Source organism: Myiozetetes cayanensis, unplaced genomic scaffold (genome assembly GCF_022539395.1).
Source record: "Myiozetetes cayanensis isolate MyiCay16 unplaced genomic scaffold, myiCay2020 scf12, whole genome shotgun sequence".
NCBI lineage: Eukaryota > Metazoa > Chordata > Aves > Passeriformes > Tyrannidae > Myiozetetes > Myiozetetes cayanensis.
In genome coordinates, this window is record NW_026086826.1 from 12668829 (window position 1) to 12685923 (window position 17095).

At 47.4% G+C, this 17095-nt stretch overlaps 1 protein-coding gene across 4 annotated transcripts in view; it reads left to right on the top strand.

Moving 5' to 3' along the window:
* PDE4B (phosphodiesterase 4B) overlaps positions 1-17095 on the top strand; it is a 197659-nt gene that overhangs the window by 160550 nt on the left and 20014 nt on the right. For 3 of the 4 annotated variants that reach the window (XM_050307439.1, XM_050307441.1, XM_050307440.1), the window contains one exon: positions 8138-8250. In XM_050307439.1, the coding sequence (XP_050163396.1) occupies positions 8138-8250 (113 nt within the window). Of the gene's footprint in view, positions 1-8137; positions 8251-10581; positions 10758-17095 lie in introns of those variants that run through there. The other variant, XM_050307443.1, reaches the window with a different exon arrangement.

The window sequence follows — 17095 nt, forward strand, 5'->3', positions numbered from 1 at the left end:
ACAATGGTTTAACTCAAGGAAATAGCTCTCTGCTCACGAGTAGTCATGAATGCACTAACAGGATACATTAAACAAATAAATCATTTGGTGTCAGTTATTCCCTTGGCATTGTCAAGGATAAATATGTAAACATGTCCACACGATCTGTAAGCAACCACAGATCCATTAGGGAAGGCAAAGGGTAAATGGCTGACAGCCTGCACAAGGCCCTATTCTATCAAGTTTTGGCATGTCCTGTGTTGATAGACCTGTTTTACTGAACACGCTCCTGGGTTTTGGAGTGATGCTACACACTGGCTGATAATTATTGCAGGGCAGTATTGGTTATAATGAATCTTGCATTCTGAGGTTAAAATAGCCATTTTCTATTGTTGAAAGGCAGGGAGCACCTTTGGCCATCTGGGTCTGTGGTCCTTTTATCTATGTCAGGACCACATGGGTGCCTTGTTAAATCATGCAGACCACCACTCCTTCTTCTCCTCCTCCTTCTCATCCCTTTCCTTCTCTTCCTTCTTCTCCTTGTCCTTCTTCTCCTCCTTCTTCATCTCCATCTCTTCTCCTTCTTTCTCCTTCCTTTTTCTCTCCTCTAACCTTTACCAGGATTTAAGTTCAAGCAAGTCTCAGCTGAAGCACAGGTGGGTTCAGCTGATGGATCAGCTGGGATGTGGGGCTCCCACAGGGAGGGTTTCTGCCACCCTCCTTAGACACAAGCTCTGATCAGTAGTCAAAGAGTAAGAAACATAAATGAAGCCTTCAGTGACTTAAAAATACCTATCCACTCACCAAATACTAATCTGCCATTCCCATGATTAACTAGAGGATCTGCCTTCTCAATCTTTTTTGTCATCTCTAATAATGACAACAATTATGATAATCTAGAATAAATATAGTGTCATTAGAAATGGGTTGTCTTCAGATCCTCTGATAAATGCTAATTCTGAGCTTAGTCCTCTATAGTCCTTAATGCTGAGTCTTCTGGCTTCACCTGAGAATTAGGTAGATTTTAAAATTGCACTCTTAATGTATTTTCCAGTTGGGAGCCCGGGAGCTTCTTGCCAGACGTTTCCTAAAGCATAGTTTTCAGTGCCTGCAAGTGGCTTCATGCATCAGGATAAACATTTACATGTTCCCATACAAGGACATGAGGACTCCAAAAGCCCCAGCTCACCTAAGAGTGGTAGTGAAGCTCAGTCACCAAATCTGCTCATTATTAGGTCACTCACTAGTGACCTAATTCCCTGTCACTAGTGAGGGGTAGGAAGCATTTTCTCCTGTAGTACTTATATTTTCATGTTTTGTTTCTTATGAGTGTTAATCTGCTTCAGATTTTGTTGCATCTTATGAGTTTGATCAACATTGGGGGAACATTTCAGTGCCTGCCTACTGCCACTTTGTACACACTGGATTTGGGAACAGATCCAAAATCAAAGCCTTTCTAAGGCAAAAATGAGCATCTGCTCACATTAATTTTCCTTTTAAATGAACACATTCAATCCTGAGTCTGAATTGTTGTTGGGGTAAGGTTATGATGGAGGGATAATGTATTTTATTAAATCAGTTGGAATCACTGGAAAATGCCTTTGATGACCTCTGTGACCAACCCTGGAGTCTCAACCAAATTCCTACTCCGAAGGCAGGCTGGATGTTTGGAGTTGGAAGGACAGCCCCAAATGCTGAAGAACTTTATAATTATAAGTAATCACAATTTATTGCAGCCAGGATGCAATGAAAATTAAGAACTCAGAAAATGCCTTACTGGCACTGTAAACAAGTGGCTGTGCATGTGGAATAGGATGGATAAAATTTGGAACACTGCTGGAAGCTGCAGTGCCTTGCTTTTAGTCTTCCTTGTAAAAGTTTCTCTTGGAATTTTTCATCAGCCCTTTTTGACAGAGACTATCAGAGGTTTTTTTAAGTCCTAAACTCCACATGCCTAAGGTTTACAAGGAAAGTTATGATCCATTAGAAGTAACTGTTCCTTTTCCTTGCAGAATTAGAAGTTAAGTCTTTTGCCAGTACAGTCAGTCCATAATTTGATCTGTGAGAGTTGAGGAGAGCTGAGTTTGTAAAGATATTGGCAAATATTTGTATTCGACATTTCTCATCCACTGAATTGGACAATGTGTTCCCAATATTGAATCCTCTTGGGAATAGTAACTTCCTAGATCATGGAAAGCTTACATTTGTCACGTGCAGTATTCTGTTGAGCAAAGAGAATTGCAACTCCTCTCTGATTTTTTTAACTTACCTGTTTGGGATGTGGTATTTTGACAACTCTTAAAACTTATAAAACTTTTTAGCCTTTACACTTTCTGCCAGAAGCAAGACATGGCATGTCTTCAAGTCTTTACTTAAAGTGACTGGGATGGCAAGAGACAATCATGACGGAATCAGGAGAGAGAGAGAAAAAAAAACACTTTAAATTTGGCCATTTGGATCTAGTTTCAAAATGTTTCCTAACTTGGGTCATCTTCTGTGTCAGTTGAGAGCAAAGCCATCATTCCCTCCCACAGCTTCAGGGCTAGAGTCTCTGCCCCACCATCCCACCGTGCTGCCATATGGGGCTTGTGGCATTTGGTCACCGGATGGGAACAGTGGGTTTGTGGGATAAGAGAGGAACCAGGCTGCAGCTGCAGATAACATTGCCCTCATGCTCAGAAATTTCCTGGCCAGCTCTGAGCTGGGAGAAGGATGGCACAGACCAGGTTGGTGGGAGAGTGTTGGGCAAGAGTTTGTCATATTAACCCCTCTTCCCATCTACAACACTTCATGGACCTCCTGATGAAGTGTGTGTTTGCCCTTGTACTGAACTACTCCCAGAAAAGAGGATGATCTCCAAAGCCTTTCACTTTCCAAATATTCAAGAAGAAAAAAGCCTGAAGTTGATATTCATTAACAGCTCTCACTCTTTCAATTTTTCTGAGCACTGGAGTCAGTGTTGGGCCCCTCACAACAAGAAAGACACTGGAGGGCTGGAGCATATCCAGAGAAGGGAGCAGAGCTGGGGAAGGGGCTGGAGCACCAGGAGTGGCTGAGGGAGCTGGAGGGGCTCAGCCTGCAGAAAAGGAAGCTCAGGAAGGACCTTCTTGCTCTCTGCAACTCCCTGACAGGAGGGTGGAGCCAGGTGGGGGTCGGGCTCTGCTCCCAGTGAACAAAGGACAGGATGAGAGGAAATGGCCTCAAGCTGTGCCAGGGCAGGTTCAGGTTGGACATGAGGAGGAATTTCTTCACGGAAAGAGTTGTCCAGCCCTGGCACAGCTGACCGAGGTGGTTGAGTCCCCATCTCTGGAGGGATTTCAAAGCCATGTGGATGTGGCACTTCCATGAGTTAGTGGTGGCCTTGGCAGTGCTGGGGGAAGGGTTGGACTCGATGATCTTAAAGGCTTTTCCAACCTAAATGATTGTGAGAGAAAAACAAGAGAACAGATAAGTCAGTAAATGGGAAAAAGCTTCTAAAAACAGTCTGCTAAGTCACTTCTCTAGTGAGAGATACTGTGTCTTCCATCACTTTACAGAGCTGAAAAAGAAATAGATGGGGTAAAATACCAAAAATGCAGTTGTTGCAAAATAACGGCACATAACTGAGTTGCATTTCAGTACATCAGAGCGTTCTGAGGGCCAGTGGAGAACATGAAGTGGTGTGCTGCTTCTGAAGGATCAGCCAGTCTGTCCTCAGAGGGACTGGCAGCAAGTCAGGTCTTGTGATGAAATGTCACCTCAGTTCCTGCTAGATTGCCACCATGATCAAAAGGCCTGCACAAACACCATTTAAAAACTGAAACTACCTCCTTTTGTTACTTAGTTCCCTATTCTGTCTGAGAAATGATTTCATGGTAAGGCCCTAGAAAGAATGACAAAACAACGGTTATAACTTTAGGGGTTAGGGCTTGGTTATGCAACACCCAAATATAAACTGAAACGTGATACACTTGAAGAGGCGTCGTGTAGGATTCCAGGAGACCATATCCAGAAATTGCAGGACTGTTTCCGTAAGTGACCATGTGCCTCAGCTGTACCAGGAAGGTTATCAAAGTCTGCGAGTGGAGAAGGTTTAGGAGTGTTTCTGGCAGAGGCCCTTGCACTGCTGATGTCAGTGTGATGCTCACGTTGGATTCAGGGAAAGAACATGTCATGTAGCATCTAAACTTCTGTTTACTGTTTATGTGAATCACTGTAGCAACACAGATGCCACTCGATGAGAGAATCTCAGGGCACTTCATCTTTGTCCTCTGTTCTGGAGCCAGGCTGGGAGAGCTGGGAGTGTTCAGCCTGAAGAAGAGAAGGATCCAGGGAGAACTTGGAGCCCCTTCTAGTGCCTAAAGGGGCTCCAAGAGAGCTGGAGAGGGACTTTGGACAAGGGCCTGGAGGGACAGGACAAGGGGGAATGGCTTCCCACTGCCAGAGGGCAGGGTTAGATGGGATATTGGGAAGGAATTCTTGGCGAAATTGGACAGGGCTTGGAGCAACCTGGTCTAGTGGAAGATGTCCCTGCCCATGGCAGGGGATTGGAACAAGATGAGCTTTAAAGTGCCTTCCAATCCAAACCATTCTATGATATCCATGAATATTAAATATTAAGAAAGCTAGAAAATGTTCGTTATTCCCTTTTAAGATCATTTCCACATAAAATTTTTTACATTTGTAGAAAAGCAACTTCTAACTGGCCTTGTACCTGCCTGTTACTTTTGGGTAGGTGTGTATCTTACAACATTTCCCAGGGACTTGGAGTATTCATTTTAATTTTATGTCCTGTTTTGAAAAAAGCATCTACTGCTTAACCTTATGAGTGGAATCTGAGCATGTGCTTTCACAGCTTATTTCTAAACAGCCACAACAAGCTAACGAGCAGAGAGTTAGTGGAGCTGCACCAGCCAGGGAGGGCTGGCTTGATAAGAATTGGGTTTCCGGGTTGATTGTCTCAAACTGCGTCACTTGGTGGCTTTGGGGGACAGTTATAGAGTTTCTAAGAAGGGGTGAACTTGGGCTCTCTTCCTGCTGTCAAGGAGGATAGTGTCTCTTCTTCTGCCTAACTGTCTAATTTCTTGAAATGGGTGGGAATGTGGTGTCTGTGACGTACTTACTGACCAAGCAACTGGAGCCAAAATCAGCAGCAGGTTCAGAAATGACTGATTGATGACCATGGAGGGCAGGGAGGGAGGAGAAGCTGGAAGGCACTTGCACATCTTCAGAGCACCATTTCACCAGTCTCGTTTGCTTAAGAAAATGAGTGAAAATAAATAAATATTTGGATAAGTCAAAACCAAAAGACACGTAAGAAAGGCTACCCAGGGATGCAGGTGGGGCATCTCTCCTGGGTCCCAAGACCCAGAGGGAGCTGTGGGCAGGCTGGCCAGCATCAGAAAAAAAAAAAAAGCAAGTTCTGAAATAAAATGTTCACCGTGCTTTTGTATGGAAATCCACTTCTCCTAGATTGGAACAGCAGAAGAACTCACCCTTTTTTCCCCTTAAAATGATATTTCAGAAGAACTGTTTGCTCTCACTTTAGTGTGACTTTGCTATTGAAACAAGATATTTTAAGTGGAAGTTTTCATCTGCATTTAAATCGTTAATCTATTGGCCTCTAAATGTTTTTGATGAAAAGGCCCAGGCAAGTGATAATGCTCATGTTTTGCATGACTAAACCAGGCTGCAGTCTCAAGGGACCCCCACTGTTTACAGGAGTCTCACTGGAATGAGGCAGAAAGGCAGAAACAGAAGGAAGGAGGGTCCTTCTGCACAAGTGTCCTGATACACTCTGCTAAAAATTCTGAAAAACATTACAAATGCATACAATATTCACTGTATATTTGTCTCATCTTCTGAAAAGCAAAAAGAAATATAAAGTATTTAGAGCCAAACCCTCTTGCTCTATACCTAAGCCTTGAAGTTTCCTAATTCACATTGATCTCCTTAGTACGTAATAGCTTTCCTTGGTTTGTTTGTGTTTTTTCTTTTATTACATAAAACTCATATTACAAAGTAAGGGAATCTCCTGAACCATTTGTCAGCTCTGGAGAACACAAATCCTTCAATATCAAGTGTAAATTTCTATTCTTGGTCTTGAATTGTCCTGATGGTTCTTTTAGAGGTGAGGATTTGGAGCAAAGTGACAAGGGCAGCGGGTCCTGCAACCCCAGCCCTGGGCAAGGCTGGAAATCCTGCAAAAGACTAATATTAGGGTCTTGTGCCCCAGTCTCTGTGAACCTGTTCCTTCTCCTCAGGAATGTACAAACGCTGTGGTTCTTCTTCCTGAGGAGTCTCAGAGCAAGGGAATGCAGGAATTTAATGCAGTATGGTTCAGTATTTAAACATATGGTCTATAGTTTGTCTGAGGAGATGGTTTTCTTTCCTATTCCCAAACTTACGGTCTAGCCTGTTTAGTTTTATTGATCTAAACATTTTCTGTAACAAGGAATTTGAGTCCTTCCAGGTCAACTAATTTACATGATAAAGTAGCTGATAGAAAATATGCCTGTTAAAAAGGAAAACGCACCGAGTTCTGTGTGTTTTGGCTACTTCTACCTGCTTTTTAATACATGCAGCACAGAAGTATGCAGGAATGAGAATGACTTGCCATGTTTGGAGCTCTGTGAGCACAGAAAAAACACCATTAACTTTTAATGCCAAAAAGATTTGGATTTACCAAATCTTTAAAACATGTGTGTACCAAGTTTATTGCTGAATTACCCTTTGGCAGCATTTATTTTCAATATTTAATGTACAGTCTCTATCCAGTGATGTCCATTGCTTTATGGTGAATGATGGAGGGGATGTGTTCTTAGGAAGGCAGATACCAGCACAAAGTGTGGTTCCTTTCCCCGAGGACACGAGGGTTTGGTAGGGAAGGCAGGGGTGTTCATGTCTGTGTGTGCTATAGAGCAGATCCTTCACTGAGTGTGTATCTTAACAATCCTGACCTCTGATGTCACTGTTACCTGCTCAGCCAGTGCCATTAGAAATGCTGAATCCATTAACTTTGACAGATTTATGGGGTAAGCATATGTCACCAGCATTATGAGAAGCAGTTACATTCATGGGGAGATTTTATGATTCACTGTATCCGCTTATGTAAACCTTAACTTTTACGCGAGAGCCGCTCAGGAGCATGTTGTCCTGCTGGCAGGGTCAGGGAGCACAGCTCGGTGGGAGCGGGGAACAGGAGCAGGGTCGGGGTGTAGGGCCTGCTGGGAAGCACAGCAGAGAGTGGGACCAGGGGTCTGTGGGGCTGATGGGCAGAGCTGGGAGGGAGCAAGGCCAGCAGAGCTGGGGAGCCAGCACTGACAGGGAGCAGGGCCAGGCAGGGTTGGGAAGCAGGGCTGCTGGGATTGGGGAATGGGACCAGCCAGGGCTGGGGAGCAGGGCTGGAGAGGTTGGGGAATGGGCCTAGTCAGGGTTGGGGAGCAGGACTGGTGGGGAGCAGAACCAGGCAGGGCTGGGAAGCAGGACTGTTGAGGTGCAGGGCTGTTGGGAAGCAAGATGTTATTGGAGAGCAGGACTGCTGGAGAGCAGGGCCGTTCAGGAGCAGGACTGTTGGGGAGCAGGGCTGTTGTTGGGCAGCAGGGCTGTTGGAGAGCAGGACTGTTGGGGAGCAGTGCTATCGCTGAGGCTCAGGGCTGTTGTGGGGCAGCAGGGCTGTTGTTGGGCAGCAGGGCTGTTGGAGAGCAGGGCTATTCAGGAGCAGGACTGTTGGGGAGCAGTGCTATCGCTGAGGCTCAGGGCTGTTGGGGTGCAGGCTCTGGCAGCTGCGGGGCTCGGCCGGGCGGGGAGCGGGGCTGGCTCGGAACCATCATCCGGGGCGCGGGCAGCGCGGAGCGGCGGGGGCGGCCCCAGCCCCACAGCAGCCGGGGCGGGGGCACCGGGACTGACGCTCCCCGAGCCCTGCCCGGGGGGTGCGCCGTTCCCCCCGTGCCGCGGGGGCAGGGCCGGGGCAGGCAGGGGCGGGGGCCGGGGCCGGGGCCGGGCCGGTGCCAGCGGCGGGCGGGGACTCGGTGCCGGCGGCCGGGGCAGCGCAGCGGCGGCCGCGTGATGAGGGAGCGGAGCGGCACCTCCGGCGGCGCTGGCGGCGGCTCGGGCGGCCCCGCCATGGACAGGCGGCCGCAGCGCCAACCCGAGTACATGTCCGTGTGCCTCTTCGCAGAGGAGCCCTACCAGAAGCTGGCCATGGAGACGCTGGAGGAGCTCGACTGGTGCCTGGATCAGCTGGAGACCATCCAGACCTACCGCTCCGTCAGCGAGATGGCATCCAACAAGGTGAGCCCACAGGCGGGACGGGGATGCGGAGTGGGGATGCGGGACGGGGATGCTGAGCGGCGCGGGGCAGCGATGCGGGATGGGCATGCAGGACGGGGATGCGGAGCGGTGCGGGGCACGGCAACCTGATGCCAGACCAGTCTGCGCGTCTGTCCAGGACAGCAACTCCAAGTTAGTATCGGGAAAGGGGGTGCACGGAGGCACGGCCAGGAAAAACTCGCGGCGCGCGGCGTGGAGAGAGCGATCCGGGACGTTGTGGGGAGAGCGATCCGGAGTGGCGTGGGGAGGGCAATGCGGGATGGTGTGGAGAGAGTAGAGTGATCGCTGTCGCCGGCTCATTTATGAGAATTAAAGAGGTTTCAGTTATCGCTGGTCCCTTGGAGCCGACATGACCAGAAACACTGTGCAAACGCATTTACCAACTCTAGACGTCAATTAACTTCATTGTTGTCTGTTCGTAATAACGGCGAACTGTAAACATTGTGGTCCGGTATTTTATGGCTGTTTTGGCTTTCGGTAGCGTTTTAATTTGGTTTTTAATGCGCTGGGCTGGCTCGGCATCACTTGGCAGCACATGTTGAGGGTGCGAAGGCAAGGATGGTGCACAGGGAATGATCTCCGAGGGCAGCAGCTCTTTCGGGGTTTCTAATGTGAGCGAAAGGGGACTCGTGAGGTTTTTTGCAAGGAGTAAAGTGCTTAAGTGTGTTTAAAGTCAGGAGCAGAGCAGAGCCCCGGGAGTATCCTGAGAAGCAGCAGAAAGGGAGAAAAACGAAAGGCAAGGTCTGAGCACCTGTGTGCAACTTCTGGGAGCTGGCGTTCCAGCCCCGCTCCCCGCTGGATCCGGGCTCCCCGCATCAGCCCAGCTTCGTTCCCGCATCTCCCCGAGCCCGCCCGTCCCTCCCGGGGCGGCCGCTGCGGGCGGGCTGCTCTCCCTGCCTCGGGGCCCGGCCGCCTCCCTGCCGCTGCCTGGGGCTGCCAGCAGAGCCGGCACACCCCCGGGACGGGCTGGCAGCTCCCAGCCCTGTGCCTGCCTCTTCCAAGGATCCAAGACAGCTGTTCCAGCCCCGCATTATCCGCTGGAGCGGTCACAGTCCCACATTCCCAACCCAATCCCGCTCTGGCTGCGGGATGCAGGATGAGGGCTATGCCAGCCGCATCCATGTCTTTGCCCAGTTGCCGTGGTTTTAAACCCAGTTCTGCACAAACCCCATGTTATTATTATTTTTTTTTTAACTGGAAATTACTGAAATCAGAAATGCTGAATCATAAACTGAGTTTTTAGAAAAAAAGTTGAACAAATGAATCCCATGTTGTTTCACCTTCCTCCTCTGGTAGTGATTACCACGACGTGCAGGGTCAAAGGAAGCAGTAAAAGTTTTATAGGTCGAGCTTTCAAGAAAGGAATATTATTTTTTTTTGTTTGAATTTGTGTTGAAGGAAGGCTGGATGAAAGTTGAGAAGGGTTTAGGCTGCACCTCCAATATGGACACTGATGGCCTTCGGTTTGAGGTTACTTATTTTTGCTGAGTGACAAATCTGGACTCGTGAAGGTGAAAGACTTTTAACTAAATTGCTTATGTAGCAATTAAAAGTTGTGGTCTCTCTGTGTGCAGATGGCTTACAGCTGGGTCGAGCTAAAGGTTCCTGAAACTGTTCTTTCATAACCCGTTTCTGAAACGTTTGCGCTTTTTGGTCAACTTCCAGTTTCACAGTTTTCATCTGTGAAGAAGAAGCATAAAATGGCCTCACACCTCGCTTCCCTTTCCTCAGCAGCAGTAAATATTGACACAGTTCATGGTATGGTTTGGGTTGGAAGGGATCTTAAAGATTATCTCATTTCAACCCCCCATAATTTGGGGGGATTGTGGTTTTCAGGGTTTGGTGGCAGACTCTGCAGTCTGACATTCTGACAGTGCGAGGTTGGAAACCTGCATCTTCGTGAGGAGGCTGCAACCGTCCTTCATGGGGCAGGTCTTTCCCTGCGCCAAGTGTCCCGTTCCACTGCCAGCTTCACTCAAAGGCATTTCAATTTGTCACCGGTAAATAGCAAAACAGTCAGATGTTTTGAAAACAGGATGCTTGGGCTCCACATTATTAAAGAAAAACGGAAGGAGAAACAGTATAGATAGGAAGAAAGCAAATAGCCTCGGCATGCTCCCAAGTGCAGGAGCAGTATAAACAGTGACCTATCTTCCTGACCTCCGCTCTCGCCAGTTCCTGGCCCCGCGCCACCCAAGCCAAACTACGTCATTTGAGACTGATAGTAGGCATGGCACAGCTGTTGCAAGTGTGACTCGAATTTCCTGTCTCCTTCCTGACAGACGTAGTTTAGAAAATCCAGAGTTGCAACAACAGCAGAGAGAGAGGGAGGATCTCGGCATACGTGTTCGCGGGGTGATTCTCAGAAGCCCTGCAGCAGAAAGGAATCGGTGGCTGGGGGGAAGCGCCATGCAGGACGGCATCCTGGCTTTGAGCTGATGGGTTTCGGAAAGCAGCGGTTAAAACATGTGCGTATACTTTTTTAAGCTGTGAGTTAATGACAGGAGGAGTGAGGAAATGAGCAGCCAATCTTCCAGCGAGCTAACAAGCCGATTGCGCTGACATCAGTGCGAGCAGAGGGAGCACTGCCGCTTGCACAGCGGGACCTGCAGTCCCAATGAGCTGGGATCCAACAGAAAGCTGGCAAAGAGGGAACTCTGTGCCCCGGAGTGCTGTCAGTGTTCCTGAGTCCTGACGCATTACCAGAGCAGTGCTTAATCTGCAAACCAGCCCAAGCCCTCGCGGCTCCAGCTGCAGGACTGACCGTGCACAGTGCCCCTATCTTTCTAAAGTAGAGAAAAAAGAATTACCTGCAAAATTACCTGGTTGCAACTGACTCAAAGGGAATTTATTTTCCTAACGTTATACTGATCTTTTACTGGGAGCTGATATGGCCTTGCAGCTTTGCAATGAAACAAAATTACCTATAAGAAGCTCTGCAGGCACTCAGTGCTGCCTGAGGAAACAGACCACACTTATTTATGTTATTGTAACATATATATTATTTTATTCCTGCATTTATCGCCCTATCCAGCTCCCAGCTCAGGCAACTGCTGTGTCTCAGAAGGGTTTGTGACTCAAGATCTTGATGATGAGGAAGAAGTATTTTCTCTCTTGGTGGCTACCCTGTAACTTTGTGTTTGGCATTGGGCAGCTGTCCTCAGCCTCGCTTGTCCTGCAGACAGAAGTGCAGGATCCACTCAGCTCTCTTCCCTAATATAGCATTTGGGATCTGGGGGAAGACATGCTCAGTGCATCCCCTGATTTATAAGAAGGAACAAGTATCTTTCCCAGATAAAGCACTGGTCTTGCCAGCTCCAAGTTTTTACGGAGTCATAATGTGATAAAATTGAGGGATGGAGTAAACGTATTGTTTCTCAGGAGCTACCTCCCTGTCCATGCAGGATACACCCAAATGGTACTAAGCAGCACCTTTCCATCTCCTTAAGTTAGACCAGTCTCATTTAGAGCTTTCTGCAGTCCATCAAGTCCAGATAATGTCATTTGTGGCCTGTGGGAATATTCAAGGTTTAAGTGGACAGAGGTGGTGTAATGAGAGTTCCTGCTGTGTGGTCTCTGATTTTGAAAACCCATTTCTCTTCCCAGGCTGGTCACTGGGAGACCCTTCCCTGCCTGCACTGTCCGTGCGGCTACACCGACTGCAGAGTAAATCCTTAAATTCTCTTTTTTCGTCTATAAAGACATCTCTGTTACTCCCAAGTGCTGGATAGCAGAACTCTAATCTTGCCACCGAGGGCCATGTCCAGCCAGCAGCTCGGGGCAGCGGCACGCCAGGGCTTCGCGCTTGTATCTTGGTAGCTCGTGAACCAGAAGCCACTAAGATAAACAGAACTGATTTCGTTTTGCTTGTGTTTCAAAGGGCATTTCGGTCAAAAAAGAGGAGCAAGGCCGCACCTCGCTTTCAGGAGAGAGTGGCTAAATAAACATCTGGACACTAATGTAAACTGCTGAGGTCCGCGGTGGAGGTCGAGGGCGGCGCGGGGCCAAGTGCCAGCGGTGTATGTGCCGGGCTGCACAACGTCCCCGCTCGTCCTCCTCCCTGCTGCCAGTCTGTCAGCCCCCAATATCGTCCCCTTCCTACGTGATGTTTCCCTTAAGTGGTGCCGAGCTGTTTAGTCTTTCGCTTGCTTTTCGCTGTAACTTCCTTTGTTTAATAAGCTTTAAAATAGCCGAGCGCCGCACAAAGAGAGGTCTGTTCGCTGGTGCAGCAGCCGGCGAAACAAAGAGACTTCCACGTCTCCTGTTTTTACAAGCCGGGATGAATCACTGAGCTCCGCACGCGGTTCCCCGGCCGCACGCCGGTATTCCCCCCGCCCGGGGACACTCGCGGCTCGGAAGCGGGGGCTGGAAAGCTGGGAGAGCTGTGCTCCTGGAGCAGCCCCTGGCACTGCTCCCCGCGGTCCCGCAGAGCCGGTCCCCGCAGAGCCCCGCGCACGTCGTGCCGGTTTGACGTCGGCGCTCCGTTAACTCTTTCGTTCACGTCCAGCTGCGGGCGGCGGAGCGGGACACCACACCAGCGGGATGCTCCAGGAGGTAGGAGCTCATAAGGGCTGAGGATGGGAATGTCATCTCCATCTTTGTGCTGTTTGATGGGGGTTCATTCGTGGTGAGGATGTCCTTGTCCTCGAGGACAGGGCACTGCGTTTCTTCAGTGATGCAGGAGCCAGGGTTTGTCACAGAGACACTCAGGAGTGATGAACAGGAGGTTCCAGAGAAGCCTGCTGGGTGAGGAGGGAACTGGCTCTGACCCAGACTGTGAAAACCCTCAAAGCTCTTCATGGATGCTCATGATTTAAAGAGCTTGGTCCGAGTCAGCTCCTCTGTATGAGTTCTCATCATCATGATATATGGAGTTCTAGGGTAGCTGTCTCTGTATCTGTCATATTCTTCCTTCTTTGCTCTTTGACCTCTAAAGTGTATCATTCCGATTGTACCAGTTAGCTTATAGGTGCATAAAAATCAGGAGTTGGACTCGATGATCCTGATGGGTCCCTTCCAACTCAGCATATTCTATGATTCTGTAAAATATGCCATAAAGGTGGGGTGGGGATAGTTGGGGCCATATGTATTTAACAATCTAGGGTTTTGCTCTTGCCAGCCCTCTGGGCTATCAGTGCCCAGATATCTTAGTTAAACCGATTCAAATATTTAAAAACTTGAAATATTGGAAATCTGCAGCGTTGGCTGTGGGAAGTGTGGGTACAGGATCAGTAGTCAGTGCCACTGTTTGAGATACCTTCCTAGAACAAAGGGACTCTGAGTGGTGGATGCTTTCTCATCTTCTGGGACTGATGTGGTAAATGTATGGGAAAAGCCCATCTGAGGGAGATCCCACGGCCTTGCACCATATGTGCTGCTGATGCAGAGATGAAGACTTTGGGGGTAGAAATTTGGTTCAAATCCCTCTTCTCAGGAGCCTTTGTGGAGAGCTGTCATCCAACCTTTGGGACACAACGGTGCCCAGGACCTTCTGGCATGTCCTTTAAACAATCCTGCTTTTACTAGGATGTGATAGGTTTTAAGAGTTCTGCATTCTCAGACTTTTACGTTATAACATATTAGGGTGGGGCTTAAATAAATAATAGCTCAAAGGCAGGTTCTAAATGAATCATGATCTGAGGGCAGGACTAGAGAGTGACTAACTGTTCAGAGCAGGGACCTCTCTGCAGTTAAGTGAGAATACTGGAGATGTGTGACATCCCAGAGGAGAAGCATCACTTAAAGTGAAGGTGAGCTATGAAGGGTTTCATAGCAGGGTTTAATACTTGCAGCAGTCCTACTTCTCATCCTGATTTTGTTCACTAGGTCAGTTTCCATAATCTGACTCCAGCTCTTAATTTTTCACCCAGTTAACAGAGCAACTGCCTTCAGTGGGGCAGTTGGTGATCCAAGTACTTGCACTAAGTGAAACCTAATTGAAAGACGGTGTGTTATCAAAGGCAGGACATGTTGTGGAGACGTATTGGGTTGAAGACTCACCATCAGAGCTCTTTAGAGGGAGAGATTCTTCCGATTAAAGCCTTTGCTCAGTGTTTAAAGCCAACAAACCAGAAATGCCTCACCTTGCTGCTGGTTTAGCACAGCTAAATGATGTGCTGGTTTAGCACACAAAAATGATTCTGCAGAGCATTTGCCTATCTCTATGTGAGAAGTATTTTTCATTTAAATGTATTTACATTAATTAGTGCCTTCTGTATGGTTTTGATGCTTGGATTAGGCTCATTTTCATTTTGGCAGGACCAGCTACCACATCTGGGGGGGGACAGTGTTGTAGAGCTATCCTGACTTCTTGCCAAGACTTAAACTGACTTCTTCCCAGGACTTACAGTGACTTCTTCCCAGGACTCACTCTTTTGTCCCGTGTTTTCTGAAGCAAACAGACTTCTGTCGATTAAAAGTTGCCAGAGTTTTTTCATCACGGGCATCTTCGAAAAGTCATCTCAGGGCACAAAGTTATTTGAATTTTCCAGAGCCTGTTCTCCTACTCAGGTAAAACCCCAGCTGGATTTGCCTAAATGATGACTGCAGAGCTTGATTCAAATTTAAATTAAATTTAAATTGCTGCTTCATACGATTAACAAAATCCTGTGTTTAATTGCATTGCTCTCTTGTTAAATGACAAATGCTCTTCCTTCTCAGTTGTTTGTTGTTTGTTTGGTTTGGTTTGGGTTTTTTTTCTGAAGATTGAGACTATAATCCAGGTCATTTAATCCAAATATCCGACATCTCCTGGTTCCACGGAGGAGTAGGGATAGCTCTGCCTGCTCCCTGCGAGTGGCTGGGTGGTTTGTGGGCTCTCCTTACGTAGTCGTTTGGCTTCCTCTGGCACTCAAGGCCTCAGCAGTGTGGTTTGCATGGGTGTGACTGACACAAGATTTTGGTCTGAGATCTGCAGCCTCCTGCAGCACTATCTGCTGTCCAGGCCACAGATGTTGTCAGCTGCATCAGGTCTTTCTTTAATCAACTTTATGTCAACAAACAAGCTGCTGTAGGTTTTAATTTTGCTGGTGCTTCCTTGCCTTCAGCACAGGCTGGTTCTCATCACCTCTCCTTCCCAATTCTCCTTTTGTAGCTAACACAACAAACATTTTTCCACCTGGTAAAATTCTAAAAATGATTTTGCAGGACGAGTGTTTTTGCTTGTTTCTGCTTTTTTTGGTCACCTCTTATTTGAGTGAAGAATAAAGGCAGTGCTGGGATGAGAAACTGATATGAACACTCAGCCCACTGCAGAGCTGTGAGCTTCTGAGTGGTTCTTACCTTGTGTAGTTTGGTATTAATGGGGAGGAAATCCACAGAAAATTCAGTAAGACGAGATGTAGACTCCAGATATTAATTAAGTCTATATTAATTGGCTAGAAAAGACCTAGTCTTCATGTAGGTAGAGCATTTTGGATGATGCAGAAATCAACACAAGCTTCTTCCAAAGAAACCCAAAGCTTCAGTTCAAGCTTCAGGCTGGACCAAACCTCACCCAAGGAGACACACAGTGTGTGCTTTGTCACATCACACTGGGAGAAATAAGTGTTGGATGGGGCTCGAAGCAAGCTGGTCTAGTGGAAGGTTGTCCCTACCCGTGGCAGGGGACTGGAATGAGACGTTCTTCGAGGTCCCCTGCCAATCCAAACCATCCTGGGTTTCTGTGAAATCTTAAACTCTCCCAGTCCTGGTATATCATATCAATCCAAATGTAAATCTAACCCAGGGTCTGTTGGATCCCAAATGTAAATGTAAGCCAAGGTCTGTTGGATCCCAGGTGCATCCATGGTGTTGGATACACCGAGGCTGGCATTCCTGAGCCGGAGCTGCTGCGGGACTGCCCGCCGGAGGAGGCGGCAAGCAGATTTGACCCTGCAGGCATTTCTCCGTGTGCCAACACAAACCCAGGCAGGCACACCTTATAAACACATGACACATTCATTTTCAGGAAAGCAAAGGGGGTGGTTTCTCCATGACCTTACCCATTCCCCCGCAGCGGGTGGAGGGGTTTTTCCTCTGCCTTACCCGTTCCCAGCAAGTGAGTAACATGCCCCGAGCCTGCTTTGAAATGAAGAAATTCAGTATGGTTTCGGAGCAGCGCTAATCCACAGTGCTTTCCTTGGGCAGGATCCTATAGGGAGTTTTTCCTTTCCGGCATTCGAATGCAATTTGCATATTTCAAGTCTCATTTGGCTGGAAATGAGCTGGAAAGGCACACTCCGCTTCAGGTTCCAATTCATCACTTTTTTAAGCCCTGTGTTGCGTAAATCCGTCCCACCCAAGGGAGGTTCTGCTGCTCTCAGAAATGCTAAACTTCACGGGTAAAATCTGAATATTGTTCTGTCTACATCAGATATATGTTATTGCTTTCATGAGCAGCCACATGCTGATTTATGGCAACATGCTATTTATTTATCAACATTTACATTGTGGATTTTTAAATTATTCTAATAACATCAGGCCAACAAGTTGGTCATGATGCTGCTCCTTTAAAGTCTTCCTTTGAACATATATATAAATCAACTCTGCTTTGATGTGAAATTGGAGATTTCATAACCGTGTGTTTACTTTTTGGTTTAAAAAATAAGCTGAAGGGAAAACAAAAAAACCCCAAAAAACAAATAGTACTTTGTATCTCATTAAAAATAGTTTCTAGCACATTAAGCATGATATTGTTTTAGGAAACAAGAACTAGAAAGAGTTGCAAAAACATTTGATTTTTTTTAATGACTGATAGTTGACTGCAACCATTCCACTTTTCTTCAGGCACTGAAATAGAGCTGAAAACTTTTTCCTTTAGTGCTGA